Raw genomic sequence first — 14,974 nt, forward strand, 5'->3', positions numbered from 1 at the left:
GTGGTCACTTGGTTATATTAAACAATTGACCTTATCATTGAGTAACCATTTTGATGAGTAAGGTGTCTTGGTCAATCACTGATTCAGTAATGGGCAGTACTTCAGGAAATTATCATAAATAAACTTTCATTTTTGTCTGTATTGTGTGTTTGAGGCATGATGAATTTACATGTACAGTGTTTATGTTTCAAACAGGGACTTTGCAATGGAAGTTCTGGAAATTAAACCAAAAATATTTTTTTATTCATTCTGTAAATGATTTGTTCATTTCATAATTATTATTGAAATCAAATTCTGCAAGCAATTTTTCTGTCTGTCAAAATATTCAGAGTAGCATTAGCTGTACATTAGTGAACATGAAAATAAAAAACTGATCGCAAAATATTGGCATGATTTTTATATGATCAAGGGTATTTTCAAACACGGGAATAGTGTAAGAGTATTAATAGATGATTGAATAGAAACAAGCTACATCTTTTATAAATGCAAGAGGAAAGGAAAGATTAACGTCAAAATCCATCCACTTTTATTCATTCCAAATTAAATTAAATATTGAGAATACCTACATATACTATAGATTATTCATTTGAGTCTATATTCTTTCCATGCTATATCTGTTTTGCTTGAAAGAAAAGAAAGAAAAGTTCTAGTCGCCAAGTTTGATCCTGTGAGATTATCCCCCAATGTATTCTTATGAAGGGGTGTCAATCCAACATCCTCCTCCTCTTTGACCCAGTTAGGTAGCCACGCCCGGTGTTTTAAGCACCCATGGAGAGCCATACAGCGCACCCCTGATTAGATGATAGAATTGTGGACTTGTTCTAATTCTTCTTGATTGGTGTCCTCCATGTACCTGCTTCAAGGAGAAGGAAATTAGTGAGAATAACAAAACACTCCATGCTTTTACTTGGGATGTACCTATCAATTATCATATTACATGAAACGACTCTGTGAACTCTCTTTTTTTATAATTCCCAAGAGGGTGAAAGAAGGCCACTGTTATGAAGAGAAAGAGCAGGAATCCTGAAATTCTCTTTATTCTATGAATGATTTTGTTAATGATTTTGTTTTCTGAAGATTTAAAACCTGTTTTCTTGAGTACTGTTGTCACTGATGATGCCTATATTTGTTCTTGTACATGTAGGGTTTGCATGAATGAATCTAAAAATAAGCACGCAAGTAATTGTTTGATTTCAGAGTTAGTGGAACAAATAGATGGTCTTTTCAATGTTAATTAATCAAAGGCACATGTTTGCAGTACATGTAGATGTACATGTGTTAGATGGAAAGAAGTAACTTTGACCGTGAAACGACTTCAAGCGAAGCATGCATTAAACCTGAACAGGAATGACCTCACATATCTATCTGTTACAATCTTGGAAGTTCTTTGCATTCAACTTTAAGTGCAACAACTGCACTAAGAGTTCAATGATTGTTTTGAAGAGTAATGTCACTGGACATTGACATTTGCTCTGTAGATAGGTGCAGTGATCTCGAAGAACTTTACTATAAAAGAGTTCACAAATTATTTTGAATGATAAAGTCACTGAACATATTCTCTGTAGCCTGCAGTGATCTCTTAGTACATTCAAGGGCAACAACTATTCTACGAGTTCACCAATTATTTTGAATGGAAGAGTCAGTAAACATGTACTCTGCAGAGAGGCGCGGTAGCATCCAGAAGATGATCTTTCCTCTCCAGGGGTTTTGAACCCCTATGACTCAACTTTGTGCCGTTAGGTAAGGCAGTGTAACCGAGCAAACTGTTCCTTCAGCGGGATGATTCCAGGAGCTATGGATGCATGGAGATGGTACTCAAGGGTAATGATTTTGTTCTTGATGACTATGGTTCGTACAGGACATTGATTCATTCATGAGTTTATATTATATCAGTCAACATGAACTCTGAATCCCCTCTGGAGCTAAAATCATTTCTACTTCAATGTGGTGCATCTTCATCAGAATACAGTGGTTGCTCAAGCTTGCCATTGCTGGTCTGATGAAGTACATGTAGCTGATCAGAGAATGGGTTTATTTTTCTGCTCTAACTTGCTGTGTGTTGGCACATACGGGTATCATAACCAGATCAGATTTAAGCCCGATTGTTTTTAACTTTAATACAGAGCATGCGACACACCGAGTTACATAGACAGTATGCAGCAAAAGCATCACCGCAATGGAGATGCGTGCCATCTTCGTGCTTGAGCTCAAACTTTGGTTTGGCTCAATCGGTTCTGATGAAGACTTGATGCAAACTGAAGTTTGCTTTGAACAGGTGATCCACCTTGAAGCGGGCTAGAGCAAGTACTGTGATCTGGTGAAGACACACCTAATCTACATGTTTAATACTTTTATTCCCATTTTGGGGAAGAAATAAGCGGATAATCGCTAACCTTTGTGTTCCTCGGCCCAGTTCATACGATGGACACTAGAGAAATTAAAGAAACTTGTCCAAAGATATACCATTTTACCTTTGTCATTGAAACAGACACTGCCTCAGCCTCAACACCTCTTTTTCCTATTGTTTCCAAGGTTTCAGTTCATTTTCTTTTTCATTTGAAAAGAGTTATGATAAATACATTCATGAATGAAACTATTCAAGAAATTCAAATTCATATTTTATTTACAATTTCAACAGGACATGCATGAAAATGTATGTAAGGATTCTAGGACATCCACGCCCTAGGACATTAACCAACCGGACTTCCACCCTCTGGACAGTGATCAATTGCTCCCTGAATATGTGGAATTAGCATTGTTTAATACTATATGATTCAGTCAAGTCGGTCCCTATGGTCAAATCTGTAAAAAAAAATGAAATATTGTATAATTCAAACAATAAAAACAAAAGAAATAGTGAGTGATGGCATCATCGACTGACTCATTTGCATGTGACAGAGTTGTACATATCACTGTTTTGTGAAAAATAAGCAAAATTTTAAAGTGCCATAACTTATCTTACATCTGATTTTTATGAAATTTTCAGCGTTATGCTAGTTTGATTTTTCTATATTTACTCAAATCAAGATTTTTCTGTTGTGGACTTGACCTTTAGGAAATCTTATCCAAAGATGTACCATTTTACCTTTGACCCTAGTGTCAATGAAACAAACACTGCCTCAACACCGCTTTCTCCTATTGTTTCCTAGGTTTCATTTCATTTTTTTTTCATTTGAAAAGAGTTATGATAAATACATTTGTGAATGAAATTATTTAAGAAATGTAAATTCATATTTTATTCACAATTTCAACAACAAGGCATACATAAAAATGTATGTACATGCAAGACATCAAAAGCATCATGGATTTAAAAACAGCAGTACAAAGTGAACAACATGGAGATGAATGAAAGAAGTTTCAACTAGTATATATAGATAAATAAAGGAAAATACAGGGGGAAAGAAAATATGAGAATTTAATCAGTTTAAATGAGATTTAAAATTATAATCAATACAAACAAATCAATCACATGTACCACCTGAGTTGTCTCCTGAAAGTTTCTTGGAACGAAGAGTATTCCAAGGGTTTGGACCCGTATAGCGAAAGGGAATATTGAAATTTAGTTGTGATCCACCTATTCCATTTGTTTAGCTAACAGGGAGGGGTTTGTCCTTTTCACTAATCCTCTGTGTAGAAAGAGTTAATTAGAGAAGGTCAGCAATCTTGAAGATTCAAGGTTATGTCCAAACACAGAAAAGAAACCGACATGAAACTCAGTTGGTGGGACTGAAGTGATTGTTTTCAGTACTATCTGCAACACCTACTTGGGGGAAGTGACAACTTAAGTCAAATTATCTTGAGTTAGAGTCATTTGAGGGACCAGCATGACTCCATAATGTTGTTATAAGCCATCGATGTGAGTCCACAGTGAAGAAAGAACACATACTTGTACCAAGGATTGTGACAATTTATTTTAGTGTTTCCTGTGAATTTCTCAACATGGAGATGCTTGAATTTGAGTTTGATTTTGATAATGAACTGGATTTGAAAGGAAGGTAAATATTGTGCTTGAGTTCCCCATTGTAAATGATATACGGTAGTAGTCTATAGGGTTTTAAGAATGTCGATTTATTCATCTGTTGAATTGAAATTAATATGTACAATTATATCACGGTATTAGTGTATCACCACAGTGTGAGTATGTGTTGTCGTGTTAACGACAGGAAAACTCTATTGAGAGATAAGAGTATTTCTGTGGGTAGAGTCTTTCATCATTTCATGGAGTATTGAATGAGACTAATCTGTTATATGGTTTTTTTTTTGTTAACTTTAGGGAAGATGAAATATTATAAAAATTATTAGGATTTGCCAAAACTGAGTGATGTAAAATTAGGTTCTTAGGTTCAGCTCTTAAAACATCTTTAGAGAAAAATGAGGATATAAGGAGTTGTAGGGATGGGGGTGGAGAAGGAAGAGAAAAATAATGAAGAGGGGGTGTCATGGGCAGGGTGACCAGACGTCCCGTATTTCCCGGGATCGTCCCGTATTTTGCTCCTTTGTCCCGGTGTCCCGACAAACCCTTCCCGGGACGCCTATTTGTCCCGTATTTCAGAAAATTGAACAAAATGTAGTTAATACATTTAAAAGTGACGAATTTTCTTTAAATAACCAACAGATGACGAAGCAGAGACAACAATAAAATCGATAACTAAACCTTTGCAAGTTCTGCGGTGATTTTCTTGCTAAACTGTACCCAATACATTGCAAACTGGCCTCCTGCCTGTGTTTGGCAGGTACTGGCTAGGCAATTAGGATCGGAGCAGATTCTCAATGGTGCAAACAATGACATGACAAACAGGTTTTCCACCAAAATAATCACAAAATCGGCGGGAAATTTGTATAATTATATTATGGATTCTCAGGTTACTGATTTGGAGATGTAAATGTAATCGGAGAAACAAGTTATGAGTTTTCATAACTAGATCTAGTTGTTTCAGCCTTCGTTGTGTATCATGCCGCGATGTCATCAAATTGTTAAGTTGACAATGCCTCACTGCGAAATTTTATTAATATCTGAAACATTTTTTTTTACTATACTAAAAAAACACCAAATATCAAGATTTTTTGTTAGATGATTGGATTGTTTTTTGTTTGATCTTTTCTATCCTTCTATATTCATTCTTCTATCCTCCCTGCTTGCCTTTCTTTCTATCCTTCTTTTTTTACCTGCCTTTTTTATTAAATTTCATTTTTTTTCATTTCCTTAATTTTTTTCCTTAAACTTTTCTTTTTGCTTCCTTCTCCCTCTCTTTCCTTTTTCGTTTCGTTCTTTCTCTCCTTCCATTATTTTTTTTTTCATTCTCATCCTCCCTTCATTCTTTCCTCCCTCTCTTTCCTCCTTTCTTTCTTTCATTCTTTATTTTATTTTTCGTTTATTCTTTTCCCTTATTTCCCTTATTCTTTCTTTCCCTCCCTAAATTTCTTCCCTCCTTCCTTCCTGTTTTACTTCTTTCTTTGTTTCTTATTTTCAAAGAATGAAGGAAACATGGCTTACCTCTTTTTTTCTTTCTCTCCTTTATTTTGTCTTTGAATTCACACATTCATTTAGCTTCTCTTCCTTTCTTTCTATATTCAATTCAAAGAATGATGGAAACCTTTTCTTCTCTTTTATTCTTTCTTTCATCCTTTTATTCTAACTTTCTTTTTTTTCCCTTCATTTTTTTCTTTCTTCTCAATTCATCTCTTTTCTTTCGTCTTTTCTTTCTCTCCTTCATTCTTTCGTTCACCCTCGATCCTTTCAATTCTTTATATTTTTTCACAAGTCTAACACTGTGTAGTCTTCTTTGTTGATCTTATTTTGTCGATTGTCCCGTATTTCATTTTGTGAAATCTGGTCACCCTGGTCATGGGTGAGATATAATTCATAAGAAATGACAAATCTAACCAATAGCCAGCCAAATCCAACAAATTTCATTTTAAATATTTATGATGATATTCTTAATGTCCATTTGTTTTGTTTTTCTATTAAAAAAGATGCTTGGAAGTGTACTGTTAAAAACAGCAAAGATGATTCATGATCCTTGTGAGCATGTGTTAGACACTGTTCTCGTTATACTTTCTAGAACTACGGTTTACTGGAAATCGGTTCAGGAAACCAAGTTTGGAAGATCGCTTTGCTAAAGTTCCCATTTGATCAGTGGTTTTCAAAACCATTTCACGTTAAGCGGTCTTGTTGCTATGAAAACACTCTAAGTTGGGTGACACGTTTCGCGCGAAATTGAAACCGCAGCGTACATGTAGGCATTCCACATACAGTGTGTGGAATGGCGCACTCGAAATGTGCAACGATGACTTCCCGAAGAACTGTTGTGTCCTCATGCTAAAACCAGTTTAATGAGGCAAAACTACATCATGAGGTGGTTTTCTGAAGAAGTTTGGAAGATCGCTTCCAAGACCACTTTGACCGTTCTCGGTACGTGTAAACTAGTTTCCACTTAACTAGTTTCCAGTAAACTAGTGTTAGGACAGAAGTGAGAATGGTGCCTTATAAACTATATGACTAGTATAGATCTCTAGCTGGTGCTGTTCAAATAGACGTAGGCATGCTCGCTTAAAACCAACATACATGAATATAGAATGAAAGTTTATAAAGGAGACACTTAACTTTGAATGTCATGGACGGAAGCATTTGAAATTACAGGATCTCACAAACCCCCAAACATTTTAAATGTTAAACCTGTCAAAGGCAGCTAGTAAAACATTCTAATCCCTATTTATTACCATGTTCACTTTAATTTGTATATAATCGAAGAAGCGGAAGCACTTGAGGAATACATGTAGCAATACTACAACAAACGTTAGCGTCAATACTTCGTTATCAATTACGATACTTAGCCTTTTAGTTTATGTGACTGGGGATGATACGTGCCTCTACGCTTGTCCTCCCTGTTATATCTACCCAAGGAGGTGAGAGTAACGCCCCATCTATTAATGACCTGCTCAGATCAGGAAGTTCAATTAGTCAAGCTGTCACACTTTTCATCTCACTATACAGGTCTCTATACTATGCATCCATTTGATAGGAGTGGCTATTTACAGCTTTTTGGCAGCTTATGACACATTTTGTAGTGTATTGTGACCTTCTTGGTTTAAACATGCCATAGTTCATTTGTAACTCCAAGCAGCCTTTTACTGCGATGATCAAATAGTCATTGGGGTTGATTATCTTTCTTGGTTGTAATTATTCTTGCCAAAAATAATTTACGGACTCATATTAAGTAAGTAATTTTTGAGTTGCCATTTTAATTTGTGAACTTCCCCCAAACTGGGCTATTAAATGCCTTCTTGTGTTTATGAAGGTTCATTGAGAATAACTTTGTTCTATGTGTCGTTCATGGCTACCCTTTAATTTAAGAATGGAAACATAAAGTGAAAGGAATAAGAAATAGAAATGAAAGCAGATATTTCAGCTTAAAGATTGGGCCTATCGCTGCTTTCAGTAGGCATGCATTATTAGATTGATACATTACTGTAAAGACTGCTTTAGAAAGGAAGGATGTAGTTAGGTGAATTGAGTGAGAGGTATAAGAGGAAAAAAAGAAGAAGAATAAAGAGAAGCAAAGATGAATGTGACAGACAAGAGTGAAGCGTACTTTAATAATGCTGACGAAGGCAGAAGGACATGTAAAGAAAAAATTAAATACAGAAGCGGATGGAAATGGGATGAAAAATGAAGATCTAGTAACCTTCTCCAGAAACGGTTGAGATGTGAATAGGAGATGTAGTAAGACAAGTGATCGGAACCAAGTGAAGGTGATACGATGAGCAGGTGGAAGAGAAGACTGTCAAGGGTCATGATTGCTTGGCCCAGAGGAATACTTATCAGCTTCCGACTTTGAAACATCAATCCAGACCTCCAAATCAAGCTTCTCGCGCGAGAGAGAAAATCATCGTTTGGCCTGCTTATTAGTCAGAATCTGAAGAAAAAAAAGTAGAGAGAGGGAGTCCTTCCACTTCCTGTGGGTGAATTGGAGTCGTTAAAGTGAAATCCGATTTCAAACCCTATCTTGATGATTGGATTGGGATGGGAGTTGTAGAATAGTATTAAGAATCGTGATAGGGATTTGTGGAAAGATGTCTTTGAGAGATATCATCAGTGGTAAGTGGTATTTCCAGTAATGTATATTGAATTAGACGTTGGAGAGTACAGCCAATTTGATGAAACAACGAGCAATGCTACACCTACATGTATGTATGCAAAGAAATGTAAAGAATGCCCATAGAGAGATTGATATTTAGAAATAGTGTTTGCAAAGACAGTATAATTACCCCCCCCTAAAAATGGAAATAATAGATAAATTAATTAATAAAAAATGAATTAATTAGAATAAGTAAATCATGAAATGGGGGGGGGGGTCTTTTAAAGTGAAATTTCGATTTTTTTTTTTTTTTTTTTTTTTTAATTTTTTATGAAAACCCAATACTTAAGTGAATGAAAGGGTAAATGAACTACCTTGATGTATATTGTTACAAGACTGGTTTACTTTCTGATAAAACTCTCTTTATGTGTACTTAAAGTACATATAAGTGCAACATATTATTATTTGTGAATGGAATCAGGTCTCAAGTTACTGTAACAGCAAAATTTTTCTCAATGGTTTCTAGACCGAAATAGACCCAGATGACTCACTCTTTATTTGTTTGAGTATTGGATGACATTGAGTAAAACTAATGTTTCCTCTGAGAGAGAGAGAGAGAGATGTGCATCCCAATACACTATCCTGTATATCTTTTCTAAACTCAATTAAGTGCTTCATCAAAGAATTCCCAGGTGAACTCAGAAATGAGAGGTAAATGTTCCATTTCCTGGCAGTCCTGACCATATGGATACATTTCATGAAGTGATCTGTCTGTGATTTTCACTGATAACCGTTATAAGCTACTGATATCCTTGCATCTTATTGGTTGGGTGGTTGTATGATGGTAAAAACCACTGTTAAGATGATTCTTGAAACATGTCCGTGTCTTTTCGTGTACATAGTGTTATACATACTTCGTTCCATACATTGGTTGTAGTTGTAGGGAATGTACTGTACACTACTGACCTCAATACTGGTCTGACAGTGAGAATTCTTTAATAATTTCAATAAGAAGCAGAAGTTTGTAATAAATTGTAAGCGTAGACCAGTTGTCAGATGCACAGTGGCCCTCGGAAACTCTGGTTTCATGTGCAGTATGTGTAGAATGATAATCAAATTGAAAATTCGTTTAAAAAAACACTTAAAAGACGGCTGTTGAAGAAATTATTCATTATTCATTCATGATAGAAATCGACATGAAACGAAGAAACTGCATGTGGTACAAATCTACAAACACAGAATCCTATATCAGTGTATACATATCTACTCTAGATCAAAGGCATACTTTTTATCTGAACATATACCTTCCATCAAAAAGTATCAGTATTGTATAATAAGAAACAAGAAGTTTGTTATTAGAGATTGTTATTAATAGTTTAGAAAGTTTAGAATACATTTACTTTGCCCTGCACTCCTATCTAATATATAAATCATTGTTATTATGTATTCATGTTTCTTATACAGAAGAAAGGATCTTGTTGAATATGGAATTCAAAGAAGATTAACAAAAAAAATTTTTGTATATGTATCTTTCTTAAATCCTTATGTGCTATGGAATCTTGAAACTTTGTAACAATATTTATTTCAATTGAAATTAAGTTAACTCCTTTTTCTGAGAAGTAAGCTTATATGCTGATTTATGCCTTTCTTATTATTTTTCTCTCTTCAATATGATTTCCTATTTTGTAAAGACTCATAGATAACCTGATTATTGGAGATGATAATGCACCAATTATATCAGGAATCTATGATTTAGCTTCTAAGTTAATCAAGACCCTATGGTCGGCCACACTTGACGCCTACGCTGACGGGGAGCGTTCTACTCGAATTTTGGCCTAATTTACAGCTCTCACGACCTTGAAGCGATGAGAAACTTCCTATACACTAGGACGATGAATTACCATGGTGAAAAAAAAGTTTAACAGATATGGAGAAGAAAAGTAGTGATGTTATGCATCCCACTGAGGAGCATGTGGTTGTCCTATCCAATTTATACTTAATGAATCTCTTTCTGACTCTTCATTTCCCTGATTTGATTACAGCCTTCAGGAATCATTTACAACAATATTTTGGTACGTTATCAGTTTTTTCTTTCTGTACGCATTGCACTGGGATGCGGGGTACCGACGAAGACATATACGGGCTCAGGGCCCGTGATTGCAGTTGAGATTTATATTAAGGACCGAGGGTATTTGTTTGTTAAAAAATACTCGGGAGAGAGGATGTAGCAATTGGTTTGACGCGACTGCGCAGATGCCTGATGGAACAGGACTGTTGAATAAGAATAACATCATTTTTTTAATGTAAAAGCTCATGAGGGATGGGAGATATTGTCTGGAGGTCATTGAATCATTTTTCACTGCTTTTGATGGTCCATGAAATTAGTTTATTCGTTGGATTATCAGTAATGTGATTGAGTTAAAAGCAAACAAGTTCTGTCTATCTATAGATGCAAGAAGGACAAAAAAAACAGTCATAGCTATAAAGATATATCATCGCTGTTTTTACAAAGCAGCACTTCTTACGCACAAATTTTCCAGGTTTTTTGTTTTAGTTCATAACATTAAGTTTTCACTATGATTCTGTTCCTTTTGATTAATCACATTATCAGAAACTTAATGAAAAAAAAGGAATGTGAAAAGTTAATTAAGTGCAATATTGAGGTACATGCAATTACAGAGATGAAATCAAATTATGCTTTTAATGTTCAAGGCAAGGTTGACCCTAATGAAAAGTTAGTTGTAAAAATACTGGAAAACATGAAAAATATTGGTTAAGGCTTGAGGAAAATTCATAAAAAGATTAAGAAAGTTCTGGTTATTAGAATTATAAGTTTTTTTATTTGTGATGTCATATACCCACAGTTATGTAATATTGTAAAATGCGTAAATTTTAATTCTAACATGGTTCGCGATGTTTTTTTTTTCATTTCAGAAACAGGTTTGAAATGATTGTCTAATGATATACTAAAAGGTACAAAAAAAAACTGTTCTTAAATTTTTTGTGTGAAAATGACATTTCACTGATTAGTTACTTTCTAAAATGGGTTTAAGTTTAAGCCAATAGTGAGTGTGTATGCAAGTCACATGTTCGAAATTTGCAACCAAATACAGTCATGTAAAGCGCCATAAACAGACTATTTTGCATATTATTTTTCAACTGAAAAGATTTTGCAAAGGAAAACATGTTACTACTTGGAAATTAGAATTGTAAAAGTATTTGTATTTTCTGAAACATTTCAAGGACTTCTGAAAACCTCATTTTGTTTCAAATCCATTTCGAATGCAGCTCTTAGTGGTAAAATTTATATTCTATTCTTCTTTGTTGTTGTTACTGCTTTTGTTTATTGAAATTCTTACTACTTTGCTTGTTTGGTTGATATTGAAATCTTTATGATTCTTGCAATCTAAAAATTTGATTGGACGATTTTCAGTAAGGAATGTTAATAAGGGAGTAGCATAGATAGGCCTATTGGGTTTTTTTTCTACCTCACTCAAATCCCATTCATTATTTTTGTCCAAATTTTACAATTGTTAAGTCTGCTGTTTTTTTTTATTATGGAATTATTTGATTGATTTGATCTTGCTGTACTGTGTCTTGTTTGTATTTTAGAGATGTGAAATAAATGAATTTTCAATTTGAATTTGAATAACACTCAAAAGCTGTTAAGACTGGTCACCATGTGGTAGTTTGGGAGCCATATGTTATTTTGCCACACTTTGTAACTGTGGCAGGAAGAATATCTAGTACCATCCAGACTTTGTGTCAGCGCTGCACTCCAACTGGGGAGTTGAGTTGACAGAGACAACTGTGGCAGCCTTCAACCGACGTCACTGCTATTCGTAATAGCTATTGTCATGACTAATTGCTACATGAGAAAAAAAATGTTCCGATATCGCTCCAAGTCATGAAAAAGCAGTAAGAATGAAAAAAAAGCTATAGCCAGGAAAAGTGAAATGACCGATAATAATAATGACCACCTGAGGGGTAGCCTGGGTAACTCGGATGATAAAGGAAAGAAAATAGTTGGGGAAGTTTGGCTGCAGCAACCGCTCCAGCGTTGAAAGGGAAAGACAGGGAGACTTGTGGGGGAAACTTGGCTTGGTGTTTGGTGGGTAGGGGAAAAAAATCTGAGCAGTGACTTCCCCTGCCTGTTGGCCAAGACAGCCAGCCAGCGTGTATTGCTCATGTTTGGTGCAGTCTGCTTTGTCGACTTGGAGAGGACTGTGAGGTCACTGTATTTCTCCTCTTCGCGCTCTATGGTGATGAGTTTCTCATTGCTGCAAACCAGTTGAAAGTCGTCTTTTGAATGTTCTTTTTTTCCTTCGCTTGGCTTTTGAAAGCAGGGAGATGTTACCCCATCAGTCGAGTTTGATCGTATGCATATGGACACACACTCCCAGGGCAATATGGTAAGTTAAATCCTTCAGCCCCCGACAGCAGAGTTCAATTGTGGGCAGAAAACCATTCCGGAATGAGACTCCTACACATTTTTTTCATCTGTGCAAAGACACATATTATTAACTGCACAGCGAGTGTTGATTTCTGACAACCCAGCCACTGTAAAATGTGGCTTTTTTTTATTAAAGAACATTGTAATGGATTGTATGTCAGATGGGTTTAAGTTGAAGGAAATGAACGATGTTGCCTAGGTTGCTATTAGCTATTATGTTCAGTGCAGTAGGAGGACCATACAAGGATAGTGTCTCTTAAACAAATTGTTCTTCCGTTACTTGATATGATCTTCCTTATTGCCAGTGGCTGCTCTGTTTTTTTATATTTTCTGCTAGAACATCTTATTCCTTAATTTATTCTTATAAAGTGTAGGCGACATTTATCTTAGAAACTAGTGCCACACACTAACATACTTCTGTTGTCACACATTTTACCAAAATATCTCTCTTGTATCCCAAGCTCATGCTCTTTATGTGGATAGACATTAGTTTAGTGGAGTATATGCTTTTTATTTCAATTCACCATGAGGGCAAGACTTGGAGATAATGTCATGTTGATTTAAGAATAACTTAAAGGTCAAGTCCACCTCTGAAAATTTTGACTTGAATCAATAGAGAAAAATCAGACAAGCACAGTGCTGAATATTTCATCAAAATCGGATGTAAAGTAAATAAGGTTATGACATTTCAGAGTTTCGCTTATTTTTAACAAAATAGTAGTATGATCGAGCCAGTTACATCCAAATGAGATTTGATGATGTCACTCACTATTTCTTTTGTTTTTTTTTATTTGAATTATTTAATATTTCAATTTTTACGAATTTGGCAATTAACACCTCCTTGCCTGAAGCACAAAATGTTAAAATAATGGAATCCACATATTCAGGGAGGAATGAAACTTCATTTCACATGACAATGACAAGAAAATAAAAATAGTTCATATTTCATACAATAAAATACAAAAGAAATAGTGAGTGAGTGATGTCATCAGTTCCCTCATTTGCATACCGACCGAGATGTGCATTAAACTGTTTTGTGAAATGAAGCGAAACTTTAAAATGCCATAACTTTCTTATTTTACATCCAATTTCGAAGAAATTTTCAGTGTTATGCTTGTTGAATTTTTCTCTTTTTATTCAAATCAAGTTTTTGGTGGACTTGTCCTTAAAGCTTGGTGTGAAGAGGCTCGGTTTTAACAGTTTAGATATATAAATATGAAGCTAAATGAAAGTAGTTGCAGTAAAACACTGATTTTGTGAGAAAATCTTTAAAACCAAACTATCATCGTGGATCAAGATCTGGTACAGTTACAACTTACATGTACATAAACTGAAAGTGAAATCATAAAATCTAATTCTAAGCTGAAAACGATCACACTGAAGATCGCCAACACAGATAGGCATACGTGGGACAATGTATATTATTATTGCTAGAATAAAGACCCGACAGAAGTGCCCGAATCCGCACTTATTTTGCTTATTTCTCAGCAATTGCACAATTTCTTCCAGAATCCTTTGGTTTGTATCAAGCAGCGTGAACTTTAAAGATTTCTAGGATGTTATTCCTTGAGCGGTTAAAGACAGAATTCTCTAGACCACTCGGTGTACTCGAATGCAAGGGATTAAAGTTTTATCATCCAGAAAGTGTGTTCACAGTTCAACCATTAACATGTCCTTTTCTTGACTTGCATGTGCACCTTTTTCAACAATGGTAAACTTCTTTGTTTCTCTTACTTGAGTTGGGCAACATCAATTGAAACAAAAGCCTCAGAGGGACGAGAATAGGTCACCTGAACTTTGAAGAAGTACAGGACATGGTTCTCTCCTGGAAAAGGAGCGGCCATCTTGAAGCAATCCTTTCATTCCTGCCCTGGGCCAAGAGGGAATTTCTATCTGCCATGATTCAACACTTTCAGGTGTACTATTACAAAGGAAGGCTTAACAACTCTCATCCCTTGGAGACGTGGTGCATTTATGTTTTAAAACAAATCTACAATCTTCAACACTCAAAGAGGTGGTCATTTGTTGTTGGACAAATTAGGACAAATGAAGAACAAATGGCTTTCTGTAACTCCTGTAATTGAGCTAAGCCATGGAGACAGTGTACTAAGTCAAGAAACTCTTGTGCCGTGTTCTGGTTTAGTCATACATGTACTCTTATTTAAATGCTCATTATGACCCAGATATCTAATTCTCTGCCTTTGTTTATAGGAATCTCTCTCATCATCTTCTTTGTTTCTATTCACTTCGTTTTATTGTCTCACCTGCGAAGCAAAGTGAGACTATAGGCGCCGCTTTTCCGACGGCGACGGCGGCGGCGGCGTCAACATCAAATCTTAACCTGAGGTTAAGTTTTTGAAATGACATCATAACTTAGAAAGTATATGGACCTAGTTAATAAAACTTGGCCATAAGGTTAATCAAGTATTACTGAACATCCTAT

The 14,974-nt window shown here is 35.4% G+C and overlaps 1 protein-coding gene across 3 annotated transcripts in view; it reads left to right on the plus strand.

Moving 5' to 3' along the window:
• Positions 1–1,570: 1,570 nt before the first annotated feature.
• LOC121422420 (E3 ubiquitin-protein ligase TRAF7-like) overlaps positions 1,571–14,974 on the plus strand; it is a 76,644-nt gene continuing 63,240 nt past the window's right edge. The window contains exons 1-2 of one of the 3 annotated variants that reach the window (XM_041617455.1): positions 1,571–1,582; positions 4,432–4,434. Coding sequence is in view for 2 of the 3 variants with exons in the window: in XM_041617454.1 (XP_041473388.1) it covers positions 3,940–3,995 (56 nt within the window). In the remaining variant the exon portion in view is untranslated. Of the gene's footprint in view, positions 1,583–3,621; positions 3,996–4,431; positions 4,435–14,974 lie in introns of those variants that run through there. The other 2 variants (XM_041617454.1, XM_041617456.1) reach the window with 2 other exon arrangements.

This window comes from Lytechinus variegatus, chromosome 10, assembly GCF_018143015.1.
Source record: "Lytechinus variegatus isolate NC3 chromosome 10, Lvar_3.0, whole genome shotgun sequence".
In the NCBI taxonomy this organism is placed as follows: Eukaryota; Metazoa; Echinodermata; class Echinoidea; order Temnopleuroida; family Toxopneustidae; genus Lytechinus; species Lytechinus variegatus.